General features: G+C 51.3%; 1 protein-coding gene across 1 annotated transcript in view; it reads right to left on the bottom strand.

Annotated features, from left to right (window-relative positions):
- Nucleotides 1-498: 498 nt before the first annotated feature.
- DGAT2 (diacylglycerol O-acyltransferase 2) overlaps nt 499-14,283 on the bottom strand; it is a 32,344-nt gene continuing 18,559 nt past the window's right edge. Inside the window, exons 3-8 of the mRNA XM_032259106.1 lie at nt 11,730-11,837; nt 11,287-11,357; nt 5,500-5,704; nt 4,702-4,876; nt 3,524-3,726; nt 499-1,690 (exon numbers count right to left, since the gene is read on the bottom strand). Coding sequence (XP_032114997.1) covers nt 1,536-1,690; nt 3,524-3,726; nt 4,702-4,876; nt 5,500-5,704; nt 11,287-11,357; nt 11,730-11,837 — 917 coding nt within the window. The 3' untranslated portion in view covers nt 499-1,535. The remainder of the gene's footprint in view (nt 1,691-3,523; nt 3,727-4,701; nt 4,877-5,499; nt 5,705-11,286; nt 11,358-11,729; nt 11,838-14,283) is intronic.

The following is a 14,283-nucleotide window of genomic DNA, read 5'->3' as shown; positions in this document are numbered from 1 at the left end:
TGACAGGATATCACTTCCCAGGTTATGTTATAAGGGCTGGAACTTCCGTCTTGCTCACACACCACTCTGTTCACTGGCTCTTCTTGCTAAGCCAGCTGCTGTGCTGTGAGCACCCCATGGAAAGGCCCATGTGGCAAGGAGCTGAGAGTGGCCTCTGTCAACAGCCAGTGAGGAAGTAAATCCTGCCAACAACTGCACGAATGGCCGTGGGAGTGGATCCTCCCTCAGTCCAGCTCTGAGATGACTGCGGCCCTGTGAGAAACCCTCAGTGGAGGACCATGCTAAGCCTCAAATCGTGACTGGGAACTGGGAGACAACAGATACAGTTGGAAGCCATTGAGCTCTGAAGTAGTTTGTTACAGTGATTGGTAACTTACACACCACAGCAGGGCATGTGGCCAAAGGCACATGGGGCTAGAGGGCTTAGTGGGCAGCCAGCTGGGGCTCCTATCTTCCCCAGGTGCTAGCAGCAGATGCAGATGCAGCCCTAGCAATAACTCAGAGGATTCTCGCTTTCATTTATTTTCCAAGCATATACAAAAGTCTGACATGGTGCAATGATGTCATCAAGAGATAACAGAACACACAGGAGAGGTTTGGGTTTCCTCTCAGGCCCCAAACCCCTCAGGAAGGCACAAATTGGGTCCGGGGCTTGGGTCCGGGGCCACTTGTTCTGGAACCAATCTGCCGCTCAGAAGGCGAGGCCCCTTCTGAAGAGGAACCTCTTCCTCATACCCAGACTGAGGTGTAGAGAAGGTATACTGAGGGCACCTAGGAAGTGTGAGCTCCAGGCCAAAGCTGAGTCTGTGCTGAGTCCATGTCTTCAGCCACCCAAGAAAAACCAGTTATTCCATCAAGTTCATGGTGGCTGCATCCTCCCTGCAATGGTGCATGCACATTGTCATGTCCTTTCCCCTGCACAGTGTCATTGCCACTCCCACCCTCATCCTGGAGGCCAGTCCAGGCTCCGATGTGAGTGACTGGGAGTGAGGTGTGGGTGGCAGAAGGGAGATCAAACTGGAACATTCCAGATGCCTACCACTGGCCTCACACAATGGGGCAATGATGCTCTCCGACTCCTCTTTGGCAGAGAAACTGGTCCTGCAGTTTCAGGACCAGACGAGTGTGGGATAGTGGCAATAGAGGGGCTTGTATGAGAAATAGCTTTTGCCTCTCATCCCTAGGGGCAAAAAGTGACTCATCTAACTGGCCTGAGTCACTAATGGCAATCCTCCTTCCCCTGTGAGCCAAGACTGAGTTTCCTGTCATTTCAGGAAGGGAAGAAGAGGGGTTGGCTAAGCCACCCAGATTAGACCCAGATTTAGCCACCACCTAGAACAGGCCAAACCGGAAGTGAAAGAGCTGGAAATACTAACTTTTTCCTTCTTAAAAAAAACCTAACATTGTAATGGTTTAGCAAAATTATTATAATTTCTTTTAAATAACCCACAGACACCCATGACGCTTCCACATTTACAGAACAAAAAAGCACTTGATAGAAAATGATTTGTAGCTGGTTCCTCCCGGGAGTTGGCTCAGTTCACCTCCAGGACCTCAGTCTCTGGGAGGCCGAATTTGGTCTTGTGCTTATCAAAGAGTTTCACCAGGGCCTCCATGTACATGGTGTGGTACAGGTCGATGTCCTGCTGGGTCGGGTGCTCCAATTTGGGGATGGTGATGGGCTCTCCCACTGCAAGGACAGGGCAGAGGCTTCTGGTTAGTCAACACCCTTCCCCTGGACATCCACCATGATGCTGACGGCAGTGACGCTGGGCTGTGGGCCCGCCATGTGGCAGGAACTGTGCCAAATGCTTTATGTGCTGCATCTCAGGTTGTCTCCTATTACAGATGAAAAGACTGAGGCCCAAGGGCATGTGAAAGGACCCACCCAAGGCCACACAGGTGCTGAGCGGCAGATGGAATCAAGACTGGTTGAAACCACTGCACTTTGCCAGGAAGATCTATGAGAGTCAAGGCATCAAGTAAATAGCTTTGCTCTTGCTCTGCTCTGGGCAAGCCATTCTGCCTCTCTGAGCCTCAAGTTTCCTCATCTGTCACATGGGGATTCTTCCTCATAGGGCTTTTCTAAGGATTCTGTGAGAAATGTGACATGCTTTAAAAATTGTAGGCCAGGCATGGTGGCTCATGCCTGTAATCCCAGCACTGTGGGAGACAAAGGCCCACAGATTGCTTGAGCTCATGAATTCAAGACCAGCCCTGGGCAATATGGTGAAAATAGAAAAAAATTAGCTGGGCATGGTAGTGCATGCCTGTAGTCCCAGCTACTCAGGAGGCTGAGGTAGGAGGATCGCTTGAGACTGGGAGGCAGAGGTTATAAAGAGCCAAGATCATGCCACTGCACTCCAGCCTGGATGACAAAATAAGACCCTGTCTCAAAAGTAAAGAAATATAAAAATAAAAAGTGTGGTTAGGGGCAGGAGGGAGAAGACCAGTGTTTATGGATCTGTACATTGCTTTGTTGTCTTATCCTGCTGCATTTCCATACCCATTCCATTCCGATGTCCTGCCAATGCTATTTCTGAAATTTCTCCCAAATCATGCACATCTCTTCCATCTCCACTGCTACTCCTTTGGCCCAAGCCACTGGCTACCAAAACAGGCTCTGGGCTGGTCTTGTGGCTTCCATTTTTCAAACCCATTTTCAATCTAGCAGCTCCAAGGATCGTTTAAAAATGCAAATCTGAACCTCCCCTCCCAAGCACTCTCCATTCTCAAGGTGAAGAGCAAATTCCTTCATACTGCCCACAGGACCCAGTCCCTCCCCAGCCAGAGCTGTGTGTGGAAATGTTCCTGCTGCCTCCCTGTTGCTTTGTCTCTATCTAAACGTACAAGGCAGGACACCTGGCCTAGGAATGCAAAGATCTGTGTGAGCTTTGGCCCCTCAAGTCCACTGCCAAGGGCCCACGTGCTCCTGGGGGAATCGATTAACACGCACACACACACCCACAATAGGTAATTCTTTAGAATCCTCTAAACAGTCCCAAATATACCCAAAACAACACAGACGAGGGCCAAGTGTACCCAATGCTTTCCACCCTTCTGACAGGTCTATGCTGCAATCATATTAATGTTTTTCTTTCTGTTCTTCAAAATAATTACACAATCTTGTTTCTGAACTTGACTTAGGCTATTGTTTTTGATAAGAATTCTATTTCCTCCTCTCTTTTGCTAGATAATTCCTATCAGTTAGCAGGGCAAGAGTTATGTCTTCCCTGGGGTCTGCTATGACTCCCTGGAGCACCTGCACATCCTCATCACATTCCCCCACTAGTCTTTGCTATAATAGTCTTCCCTAATAGACTAGTAGGTGCTGCAAACCCAGAGACTGCAGGTTTTCCTTTCTCACGCATCACAGAGTTTGCTTGGCTCATTGCATAGGCTCGATTCCCGTACCCCTACTCCTACCCATCATGACCAAGCCCATCAGCACCCAACACTTCAAAGTCCTCATGGCTAAGGGCATAACCATCAGAGCCAGGTGGCCTGCAGGCTGGGGGCTTACCAACAGTGGTGATGGGCTTGGAGTAGGGCACCAGCCCCCAGGTGTCAGAGGAGAAGAGGCCTCGGCCATGGAAGATGCATGGAGCAAAGCCAATGTATTTCTGGAACTTCTTCTGGACCCATCGGCCCCAGGAGCCCTCCTCGAAGATCACCTGCTTGTACACTTCATTCTCTCCAAAGGAGTAGATGGGAACCAAGTCAGCTCTGGAAGGGAGAAGCCAGGGTCTGTCAAACCCTAATTACTGGCTTCAGTTTCTATGTCAGCCTAGAGGCCCTGAACACTGGTCAAATGGCCCTCTCCCCCAACTGGGTATACCGGAATCACCTGGGGTGTCCCAAGCTCACATGTTCCCTCTCTACCAGGTTCTGATGGGCCTTCTGCCCCACTGCTAGTGATTGGGGAGCATATCAGAGCTCTGGGCCCCCCAGGCAAAGGGAAGAATAAGCACCCTGCTCTGGAATACCTGTTTTCCACCTCTTTCTGCAGTGCCAGCCTCTGCCAGAAGTTCTCTCTGTCCCACTGCCAACCCAGGCCTCTCTCAGTCCTGGACTCATACCATTGTGTCACAGTCTCAGCACACTGTGTTGTCACCATCTGTCCCTCCACCCTCCCCTACCCTTGGTGCTCCCTGAAGGTAGGGACTGGGTCCAATTTGACTGTGTCCCCAGGGACTGGTTCAGGGCTGAGCCTGCAGGGCAGCCTCTTCTTCCAAAGCCTGAGGTAAGGTCCCCAGGGGACAGAGAAAAGAGCTGCTGTCTGCCAGCCACATTCCACACCAACTTCCTTCCTGACCTCCTGTTCTCCCAGCTAAATGATGTACTCTGGCCCCAAGTGGTCTAGTACTGCATCTAAGCCTGGACTCTCAGCCCACTTGCAAGGGCCCACAGGCCACAAGTTACATCTGTGCCCACCCAGACACCCAGCCTACACATGGGCAAACTTGGCCCACACTGTGCAGTCTGGGATCCAACAGCCCCTCCCTAACAGAATGACTGACTTCCTTCCACGCCCTCTTGGGGTCTGGGTCCTGCTTTCAGGGGCCAAGCAGTCTGCTGCCCCATGCTGAGGAAAGCACCGGAGGGGGTGTGTGTGTGTGTGTGTGTGTGTGTGTGTGTGTGTGTGTAACGCACTGGAGGGTGTCTGTGTATGTGTCTGTGTGTGTGTAGGGAGGCACTCACCCATGGCGCAAGGCTAGTTTCACAAAGCCCTTGCGATTCCGCAGAGTTACTGCATTCTTTCCAGGCATGGAACTCAGAGACTCAGCTGCGCCCCCCACCACGATAATGATGGCATTGCCACTCCCATTCTTTGAAAGCAAATAGTCTATGGTATCCCGGTTGACAGGGCAGATGCCTGGGGGGAGGGGAGGACACACAGTCAGGGTTGCCTGGGGATCAACTCCCTATCCTCAGCACACAGTCAGGTGCAAAACACAAAGAACCCTGGACTTGGGCCCCAGACCTAGCTCAGCCCCTTTGGGGTTGTCTGGTTCTGCGTAAGCTATTTATTTTTCTGAGCCTGAGTTTCCTCATCTGGAAAATGCAGCTAATGATACAAGGTTGTTTTGGGAATTCATACATTTGGCAAATATTCCCTGGGCCCTAATTCTGCCAATTGGTGCGAGGTGCTAGGGATCCCAATGCATAGGCTGGTGGGAGGTCTCAGGAAGGTGAACAATTACAGTGCCAAGGACAACAATCAGGTTGTACAGAGGGCAACACAGGGGCTGGGGGTTCCCAGAAAAGGGGGTCAGAGAAGGCTTCCTAAGGAAGATGTTATCCAAGCTGAATTCTGAAGACTGTATGGACAGCTTTTCTTCTCAGCCCTGACCCGCCGTGTCTGCAGCAGGTTGCATCTCCTAATGCAGGCCCAGCACCAAGGAATGGTGTGTTGGTTCCCTGTGTCACCCTGCTCGATTGAGAGGCTCAGGCCTTGACAAGAGTGCCCAGCAGGAGCAGGCAGGGGTGGACTCTCACCTCCAGACATCAGGTACTCCCTCAGCACAGGCATTCGGAAGTTGCCTGCCAGTGTAGCCAGGTAAGGCCGTATGCCCGGGAACTTCTTGCTCACTTCTGTGGCCTCTGTGCTGAAGTTGCAGAAGGCACCCAGGCCCATGATGCCATGGGGGTGGTATCCAAAGATATAGTTCCTGGTTGTCGACAGGTTGTGTGTCTTCACCAGCTGCAAGGATGATCTTGGGTCAGAGGAAACTGGCTGGGAGAGGGGTATTGGGGCACACCCAGAGGGTAGGGAGGGAATGGATGTATCATTTCCCCTGGGCTTCCATAGGCCTGAGGGCTGCAATGACTCTCCATGCCTGACCTCAGACTCTCATCCCCAGGGGCACAGTGTTGGTGTTGGGCAGTCACCATTTGCACTGTGGGTCTCTGGGAAGGGGTGGGCAATGTTTGCCCTTTTTCCTCTCAGTCCCTAGCCAAGCACAGTGCAGCTCCTCTTCTTCTTTTTTTTAAAGACGGGGTTTCACCATGTCGGTCAGGCTGGTCTTGAACTCCTGACCTCAGGTGATCTTCCTGCCTTGGCCTCCAAAGTGCTCAGATTACAGGTGTGAGCCACCACGCCCGGCCCACAGCTCCTCTTCTTTACACTCTGCCAGCCTCCTGCCTTCTCTCCCTCTGGGCTCACCCTCCTTGCCACAGCCAGAGTGATTATTCTAAGATTCAAATCCAACCCTTGTCACTCTCAGACTGGAGAGGGTGTCTGGCTTCATGTGAGTAAAGTCCAAGTTCCTGAGTTTGGCAACTAGGGTCTTGGCTGCAAGCTCTGCCTCCACTATCAGTCTCCCTGGACTGTGAGATCCCTGGAGGTAGGGTCTACTTGACCCTGTGCTCTGAGGCCTCCTTAACAGCTCACAGAGTGAGAGGGGCAGCCCACCTCCTACTCCCCTGGCCTGGAGAAGGGACACTGCAGCTGGCTCGAATGGAAACTTCCCCACAGCCCGCTGGGTTCAGCTCAAGTTCTGAGGCAGAAAGGACAGGACAGGACAAGCGACAGCCCTGTGCCAGCCAGCCTAGGGTAGGAATCAGTGTAAGGCTGCTGAGGACCTGATCTGTGGTACTAAGGACACTGGGATGCTCCAAGTGGTGACTGGCTTCCTCAGGGCCCACCCTCTGCTCTGGGGCTGGTGCTTGGAGGGGTGGGTGACGCAGTTTCCCTAAACCCTGAGCCAAGAGAGACAGTGCCTGTGACACCTACCCTGCATTACAAGGAACGTGATCAGGGTGGAGGATGCTGAGAGAGTGAGTGAGTAAGGGTAGTCTGCTCATAAAAACATCACTTTTATTCTGATTAGAAAAACAATAAATAGGGCCAGGCATGGTGGCTCACGCCTGTAATCCCAACACTTTGGGAGGCTGAGGTGGGAGGATCGCTTCAGCTCAGGAGTTTGAGACCAGCCTGGACAACATGGTGAAATCCTCATCTCTATAAAATTACAGAAATTAGCTGGACATGGGGGCACAAACCTGTGGTCCCAGCTACTCAGGAGGCTGAGATAGGAAGATGGCTTGAGCCCAAGAGGCAGAGGCTGCAGTAAACTGAATTGCACCACTGCACTCAAGCCTGAATGACAGAGTGAGACCCATCTCAAAAGAAAAAAGAAAGAAAGAAAGAAAGGCAAATAGTAAATACTCATAGAGAATTTAAAAAATATAGGAAAGCAAAAAGAAAATTTAAAAACACCTGTAATATTTCCATCCAGATAAAACAATCTGACGCATTGAGTCCTTTTTCTATTCAAAAATACACATGCTCTTTTTCAGATCCCACAAAATTGAGGTTATATGAGTTGATATCATTTTTATATCATTTTCTACCAAACATACAGCTAATGTCCTTATCAAAATCCCTCTGTTCCACGTCTTCTCATGGCTGCATTAGTATTCTACTGCACAGCACTCTTGCATGTAACAGCACAGACTCAAACGCTGATTGATGAACATTTTTAAAGCTTCCAAAATTTCCCTCTTAGAAGTAATGCTTCAATAAATACCTTATCTTTGTCCACATATCTGATTGTTTTTGTGAGACAGATTTCTAGAAATACAATTCCTGGATAATGGAATGAACACGTTGATCTTTTTGGCTGCCCTGCCTCAAGAAAGGTGACGTCAATGACACTCCCACCTGAGTGCTGGCAAGTGCCCCTTCCCTGCACTGGTGCCAGCTGGAAGCAGAATCACTGGCCACCAGCAGAATGTCAAGAGCTTCTGCGACTCTGGATTTGGGAACCTCCTGGCGAAGTTGAAGGACCTTGTGTGCAATTCTGGGGGAGAGGTGCTGCTGGCTGGTCTTGGAAAATTGAAATCCCAATCTTCAGGTGACAGAGGGCTCAGGGGGATGGAACAGAATGACTGGCACCATTCCCAGTTCTGGTGCTGTCAGTCTGTGCAAATGTAAGCAAGCCTCCCTCAGTCTCATTCCCACTGCTTGGGACATTGATGGTCTTTTTCCTGCTTTGCCTTTGGTAAACAGATTAAACCAACTCTCAGCTGCTCCTCCAAATAAATGGGAAACATCTGCAGTCTAATTCATGGCTAGTGGGGCTGGAGACAATGAGAAGGTCTCAAAATCTAGTTTACATGAGCTCTGTGAGATTGCTGTTCCAATGTTTTGCCTAACAAGTAGGTCTGACCCCCAAGTTAGCTCTCAGTGAAGCTGGAATTTAAAAATTCTTTGTGCCAGTTTTGATGAAAAAGGTAGGCAGGCATTGAGGGAAGAGCTGGAGCAGCTAATACCGGGCAGGAAACTTGGAAACTTGCTTCTGAGCTTATGGCCAGGCCTGGGATAGTTACCCTGGCAGGTGACCATCATGTCATACAGCATCTTTGTCCCTTCCCATGCCCCCCACTTCTCATTGGGCCCTGATAAACAGGAACCCACAGCACAGCATGGGCTGGCAGAGCCCTGAAAGGTCTAGGCCATTCCTTGGATGACAGGGGGAAGCTGAGGCCTAGAGAAGGGAGCTGCACTTCTCCTATGGAGGTCACGGCAAATCATTCTGCAGGTCTGGAGCAGTCCACTTGCTGCACTATTCCCTGGGCTGCTGGATGAAGATGTGTCACCCAGTGGGCCCCTAGGTGGCTCTTTCAATCATTTCCTTCCTCTCCAAAGCTCTATCTGATGGGACATTTGGTTGAATGAGGTGACTTGAGACACAGTGCAGGTCAATGACCTTGCTGTAGGACCCAGAAGAATGCAGGCATCTGACTGGCTCTGATCTGTTTTCATGTCACACTGTCCTCCCACAGGGCTGGAGAGAATGTCCGTTCTGGAGGGAGGGGGAGAGACACCACCAATGAAGGCTCTGTTGACATGCCTGCTCTTGTGTCCTCTTGCTACCTGTTTACCGTGGCAAAGTCCCAGCCTAATATGATACCCAGGCCAGGCCTGCTGGCTAATGTCAGTCTGGGACACATTCCTATCAAGTCACTCCTTATACCCTGCCTCCCAGGAGAGGAAAGGTGCACAGATAGGCTTGTCACACCACAGCACCGAATAAAGGAAGAAATCCAGGCCCGCAGAAGAGCAAAGACTTAAGTTTACACGGCAAGGCATGGTGATGGTGAAAGGAACACAGGAGTACGAACATGGGCCCCAAAGCAGACAGCCCTGGTTCCTACACTAATCCTGCTACTACTTAAGCTTCATGACCATGGGATAGTCCCTCCTCTCTGTGCCTCAGTCAGCCTATCAGTGAAATGAGGCAGATGGACAGATAGGTGATTCTAAGCTTAGAGAGTCTTCCCTAGTCTCCTCTCCATGGATCCTGCCTATACCTTGGAGAGAGGTGGCCTGGGGCACTGCCTGCTCCTCTTCCAGGTGGCTGGTGGTCTTGGTGGCTGTTGCTAACACACAAACCCCACCTGTGCCAACAGAAGGGATACTCTCTGGGCCAGATGAGCTGCTCCAGTGGCAAAGAGCAGAGTCCCACCAGGAAGGGAGTAGGCGGGTGAGTGGGTACAGCGGCAGATCTTCATTACATGATCATTGGCAAGAGGCCAGGAAAAAGTGGTGGGACAGGAGGGTCATGCACACTTCCTGCAGAGTGTCAGACCTGATGTCACATCACCAAGGCCAAATCCTGCCTGTACAGAAGGGGAGACGAGGCCCCAAAGGACAGGGCCCAGCCTAAGCCCCAGGTGAGGCTCAACATCTCAGCCTGCCTTGGGCCACCTGGCTTTTGTCCTAGTGCTCCAGAGAGCCCTCATAGGGCCAGTTTGCATGTGCCCTATGGCTCCAACTCCCAGTTGACTTATTGGAACAGAGATGTGAGAAGGACATGGGGGGTTGTTTGGTTCTTTCAGAAGGGTGGAGATCAGATAGGGAAGGACAGCTGCCTGTCCCAGGTCTGACCAATGGTCATCAGGTCATCCTGTTCTAAGTGGAAGAAGTTACTGGCCTCCTGGAGGCTTCCAGAAGACCAAGCCACAGTGGTTACAGAGAACACTGGGGCCTGGCCCCTGACGTAAGAGAGAAAGCAGAGAAGTCTATCATCACTCACACCCAATTAGAACTGATCACTTCTCATCATATAGACAGCTCCATTTTGCAGATGAGGCTCAGCAAGCTTGAGAAAGTCTGCTCATGGCCCCATGGCAGAAAGTAACAAAGTCTAGCAGGATCCATTAGACAGTGAGCCCACCCCAAGGTCAGGGCTGACATGTCCCTATACCCAGCACAGAGCCACGCACTGGACAGGGAGCAAGGGTGGTGGGAAAATGAATGGAGTGACAGGGCAGGAACTTAAACGCAGATATCTAGCAGCAAAATGGGAGAGGGAGACCCAGGAAGCTAGAATCAATCCAATGGGTAAATTCAGGGATTGAATCTCTCCCACAGAAACAGGCAGTAGTAAATCAGTGGAAAAAGAACTTGGGCCCTGGATTCAATAAGCCTGGATCATGGTTGCAGTGTTGTCATCATACCAGACTATGCAGCCTGGACAAGTCCTGCCCATCTCTGAGGCTCAGTTTCTTTACCTTCAAAATGAGAGGGTTGGGTCCTATGATGCAACTTTCTCCCAACAAAAACAGCTTCCAATTTTCTGCGGTCAGATAGATGGGGTCAGGAAAAGGAGAAGGAACCCTGACCCTGAGAAGCAGGAAGGTCCTGGAAAGACTGGGCTTAGGCTAAGGATGAGCAGAAGGAGCTGGCCCTGCCACCCCCACAATACCAGATGCAGTGAAGGAATGCAGGGTTACCCAGCCACTGCCCCCAGGCAGCACATCAGGATATCTCAGTCACTGACTCAAAACAGAAAATATACACCACCCTGCACCTGCCAGAACACTTTTGCACTCACGCACTGCCTCCACTCTTCAGCACCCCTCCCTTCTGTGGGGGTCCTCTAGCAGCTAGGGTGTGCTGGGACTAGGGTGTTGAGTGAGCTAGCCATACAAGTCTTTCCCCTGTGGTGAAAACCTTCAGGATTCTGCCAGAGTTATCCTTAATTCACCAGTATTGCCCACATGCATCAAGGCCAGATGGCTGTGCCTCACCAGCCCAGCTTGCAGACCAGGCAGAGCCAGACAGAGCCACAGTTTCCCTGTCAGGACCTCGGGGATGGCACAGAGAAGATGGGTACTCAGAAGAGCAGTGGGGCCCCCAGCACAGCCAGTGGCACAGTAGGAAGGAAACCCAGAGACCAACCTGGTCTAAATTTGCTTCCCTGTGGGTGGGTTAAGCACGAGTTCAGATTTCCAATCCATTCCCACTCTCCCAAGACAACACCCACAGCACTTTACCTGGATGGGAAAGTAGTCTCGAAAGTAGCGCCACACAGCCCAGTTTCGAACCCACTGTGACCTTCTGCCACCTTCCAGGGGATAAAATACAGAGTTGGTGGGGTTGGGGGTACATTTGGGCAAGGCAGACAGGACAGGGCCAGTGTGAAACCCAAGCAGTGACCATCACCCCATGCAGCATCTTTGCCCCCTTCCCACTGGGCCCCTTTCCACATTCGTTGCCTCATGTTATACAAATCCTCAACTGTGAACTCTTTTGAGGACCAGAACAGTGCCCTTTGAGCAGCTTTTAACCTCCCCCCAAAACTACCCACTGGACTAGCTCAGTGCTTTTCACAAAGCAGGTTTTAAAAGAGACAGCACTCAGGATGAGGCCCTTCAGCTTGTGCAGGAGGGAGAGCATCCCCATGGTGAGGGGTAGGCAAGGGAGGCCTTGCACTTACCTTTCTTGGGTGTGTTCCAGTCAAACACCAGCCAAGTGAAGTAGAGCACGGCGATGAGCCAGCAATCGGTGCAGAATATATACATGAGGATGGCACTGCAGGCCACTCCTGGGGGACAGATGGCCACAGGTCAGGTCCTGCTGGGCCTCATCTCCCCTCTGGGCCATGGTGGATAAGTATTTACTGTGGCACTAAGCTAGGCACAGCCAGGGCCATGGGCATGGGGCCCACATCCCCTAAGAAATAACTACAGGATTGCTTAGCACAGTGAGGCGCAGGATCCCGAGACAAGAGGAGCCTCATCTCCCAGACTCTGATGGACTGTCCTGGCATTGAGGGGCCCATGGGTTCCATGTTATCTGAGCAGGAGCACTGAAGGAGACAGGCTTCAGTTCTTGTGAAGCTGTTCTTACTGTCCCCTCCTTGTGTGCCCCCATGCCAGCGCCCAGCCTAGACACTGTGGATAAGAGGAGGGAACACCTACCCAGTGCCTCTGCATCTCAAGACTTGGGCTGAGTCATTGTCTTAAGTGTGAGGCAGGGCAACTTTGCCCCATTTTAGAGATAAGAACACTGAGGCTCAAGGATGAGGTAACTTGCCCAAAGGCACCTGGCAGGACAGTGGCAGAGCCAGGATTCAAACACAGGTCTGACTCTAAAGCCCATTCTCTGCATCAGATTTTATAAATTCGCCAAAGTCCCAGACCATCACTGGAGGGACCTAAGAGGGGATGCTTGCCCAGGAGAAGCGCTGGCCCCCTTCCAACATAACGTATGGTCAGGCAGTCCCAAGTCAAAGTCCAGAGCTCATCAGCCTCCCTCCCCTCAAAAACCTCAGCAGCCAGGCACAGTGGCTCCCAGCACTTTGGGAGGCTGAGGTGGGTGGACTGTTTGAGCTCAGAAGTTCAAGACCAGCCTGGGTAACATAGCAAGACCCCATCTCTAAAATAATTTAAAAATTAGCTGAGCAAGGTGGCATGTACCTATAGTCCCAGCTACTCAGGAGGCTGAGGTGGGAGGACTGCTTAAGCTAGGAGTTTGAGGCTGCAGTGGGCCATGACTGTGCCACTGCATTACAGCCTGAGTGACGGAGGGAATCCCTGTCTCAAAAGTTAAAGAAAAAACCCTAACAGCACACTTGGAACACTTGCCCGGGGGCTGGCTTCCATTGGTCACCATGTTCTGGGCCTGTAGGCCAGAAAACAGACTAACCTGGCCTGGCACAGAAGGGAAGGAGAGCTTGTGCCATGCCTATGGCTTGCCACTAGCTGCCCTCAGCAGGCTTCTTTCCTTCCATTTTTTACCCAGCCTTTAAGGCCTATCTCAGACCTCAGCTCTTCAAGAAGTGTTCTGCAATATAATACTATCTACACATTATCTCTTGCCTGTGAATTCCCCACACTAGAGGACCCCTTCTTCTTTGATCCCTAGCATTCAGCACAAGGGCAAAGGCAGCAGATACTTGTGTTTGGTAGAAGCATGGCCTCCTTCCAGGACTCTCTTCACTGCCCAAGAAGGGAGGCCAACCCTTGCTGTGTGCCCAACCCCCGGTGGTCCCAGGCATTGTAAGCTGCCTGGCTCTGGATGCCATGTTCTTCTCACCATGCTGAGCCTCCTCTGGTTTCCCATGGGAGAAGATAAGGCTGGATGTAGACTCTCCATGAGCCTATGGGGAGGGAAATGGTAGCCCCTTGTTGACCCCCAATCTAGCCCTGTTTTAGACTCCTGGGCCAGCCTCTCCCCAGGGTAGCTAAAAACAGGGTACAACTCTCTTTCTGGGAGGGGCAGTGAACACCGAGTGACGAGATGTCCAATTTTTCAGGACCAGCTTAGGAGTGTGACATCTCAGATAGGGAAGATGAGTTTCTAGGGAAGCATGTGCAGCCTACAAGAGCCTGTTAAAAGCAAACTGTGAAAAGTTTACAGTAGCTTGGTGAATAGCTATGTCTAAATGCTGCCTACAAAGTCATCTTACTGTTCAGTAGTCTGCCCGATTCCCTTTCTTAGGCCTGAAAAGGGATGACTCTAGCCCCCCACTGACTCCGCAGGCATTCAGGCTCCTTTAGTGGTATCCTCTAATTGGATGCTCCAGGTGGGCTGGGCAGGAATCATTAGTTTCAGGCTGTGGTCTGAGCATCCTGGAAACCTAGCTTCCAGCAACCTCTCTCTTGAGGGGTAGAGGAACCAGAAGAGGCTGAGCTCCAAGCCTCATTGCTTAGAGAGCTGGTCTCTCTGAGAAGGTATATATCCCTACCCATTTGTCCTTAGTCCACTGCTGAGGCAGCCTCAGTGGAGAAGAGGAGACCTGATGGGGCTTCCAGAGACTGAATTTTATCCTGGCCTTTCTCAGCTGGAGGCTCCCTTCCCTCCCCTATGTGTCCACAGTCCTCTCTGAAACCACTCACCATCCCTTTCATCATATGCCTCCCTCATTAGACTCCCTCCAGCAGACAGTCCTTTAGCCCCTGAGCTCCTTGGGAGCAGAAACCAGGTCAGATTAATCTCTTCATCCTCAGAAACGAAATACAGGAAGGGCAAAAGGATGAACTAAATCC

The sequence above is a fragment of the Sapajus apella genome, unplaced genomic scaffold (assembly GCF_009761245.1).
Source record: "Sapajus apella isolate SASKATOON/1434 unplaced genomic scaffold, GSC_monkey_1.0 scaffold106, whole genome shotgun sequence".
Taxonomy (NCBI): Eukaryota; Metazoa; Chordata; class Mammalia; order Primates; family Cebidae; genus Sapajus; species Sapajus apella.
Note: the sequence above shows the minus strand (reverse complement) of the source record. Positions and strands in the feature narration are given on the sequence as shown.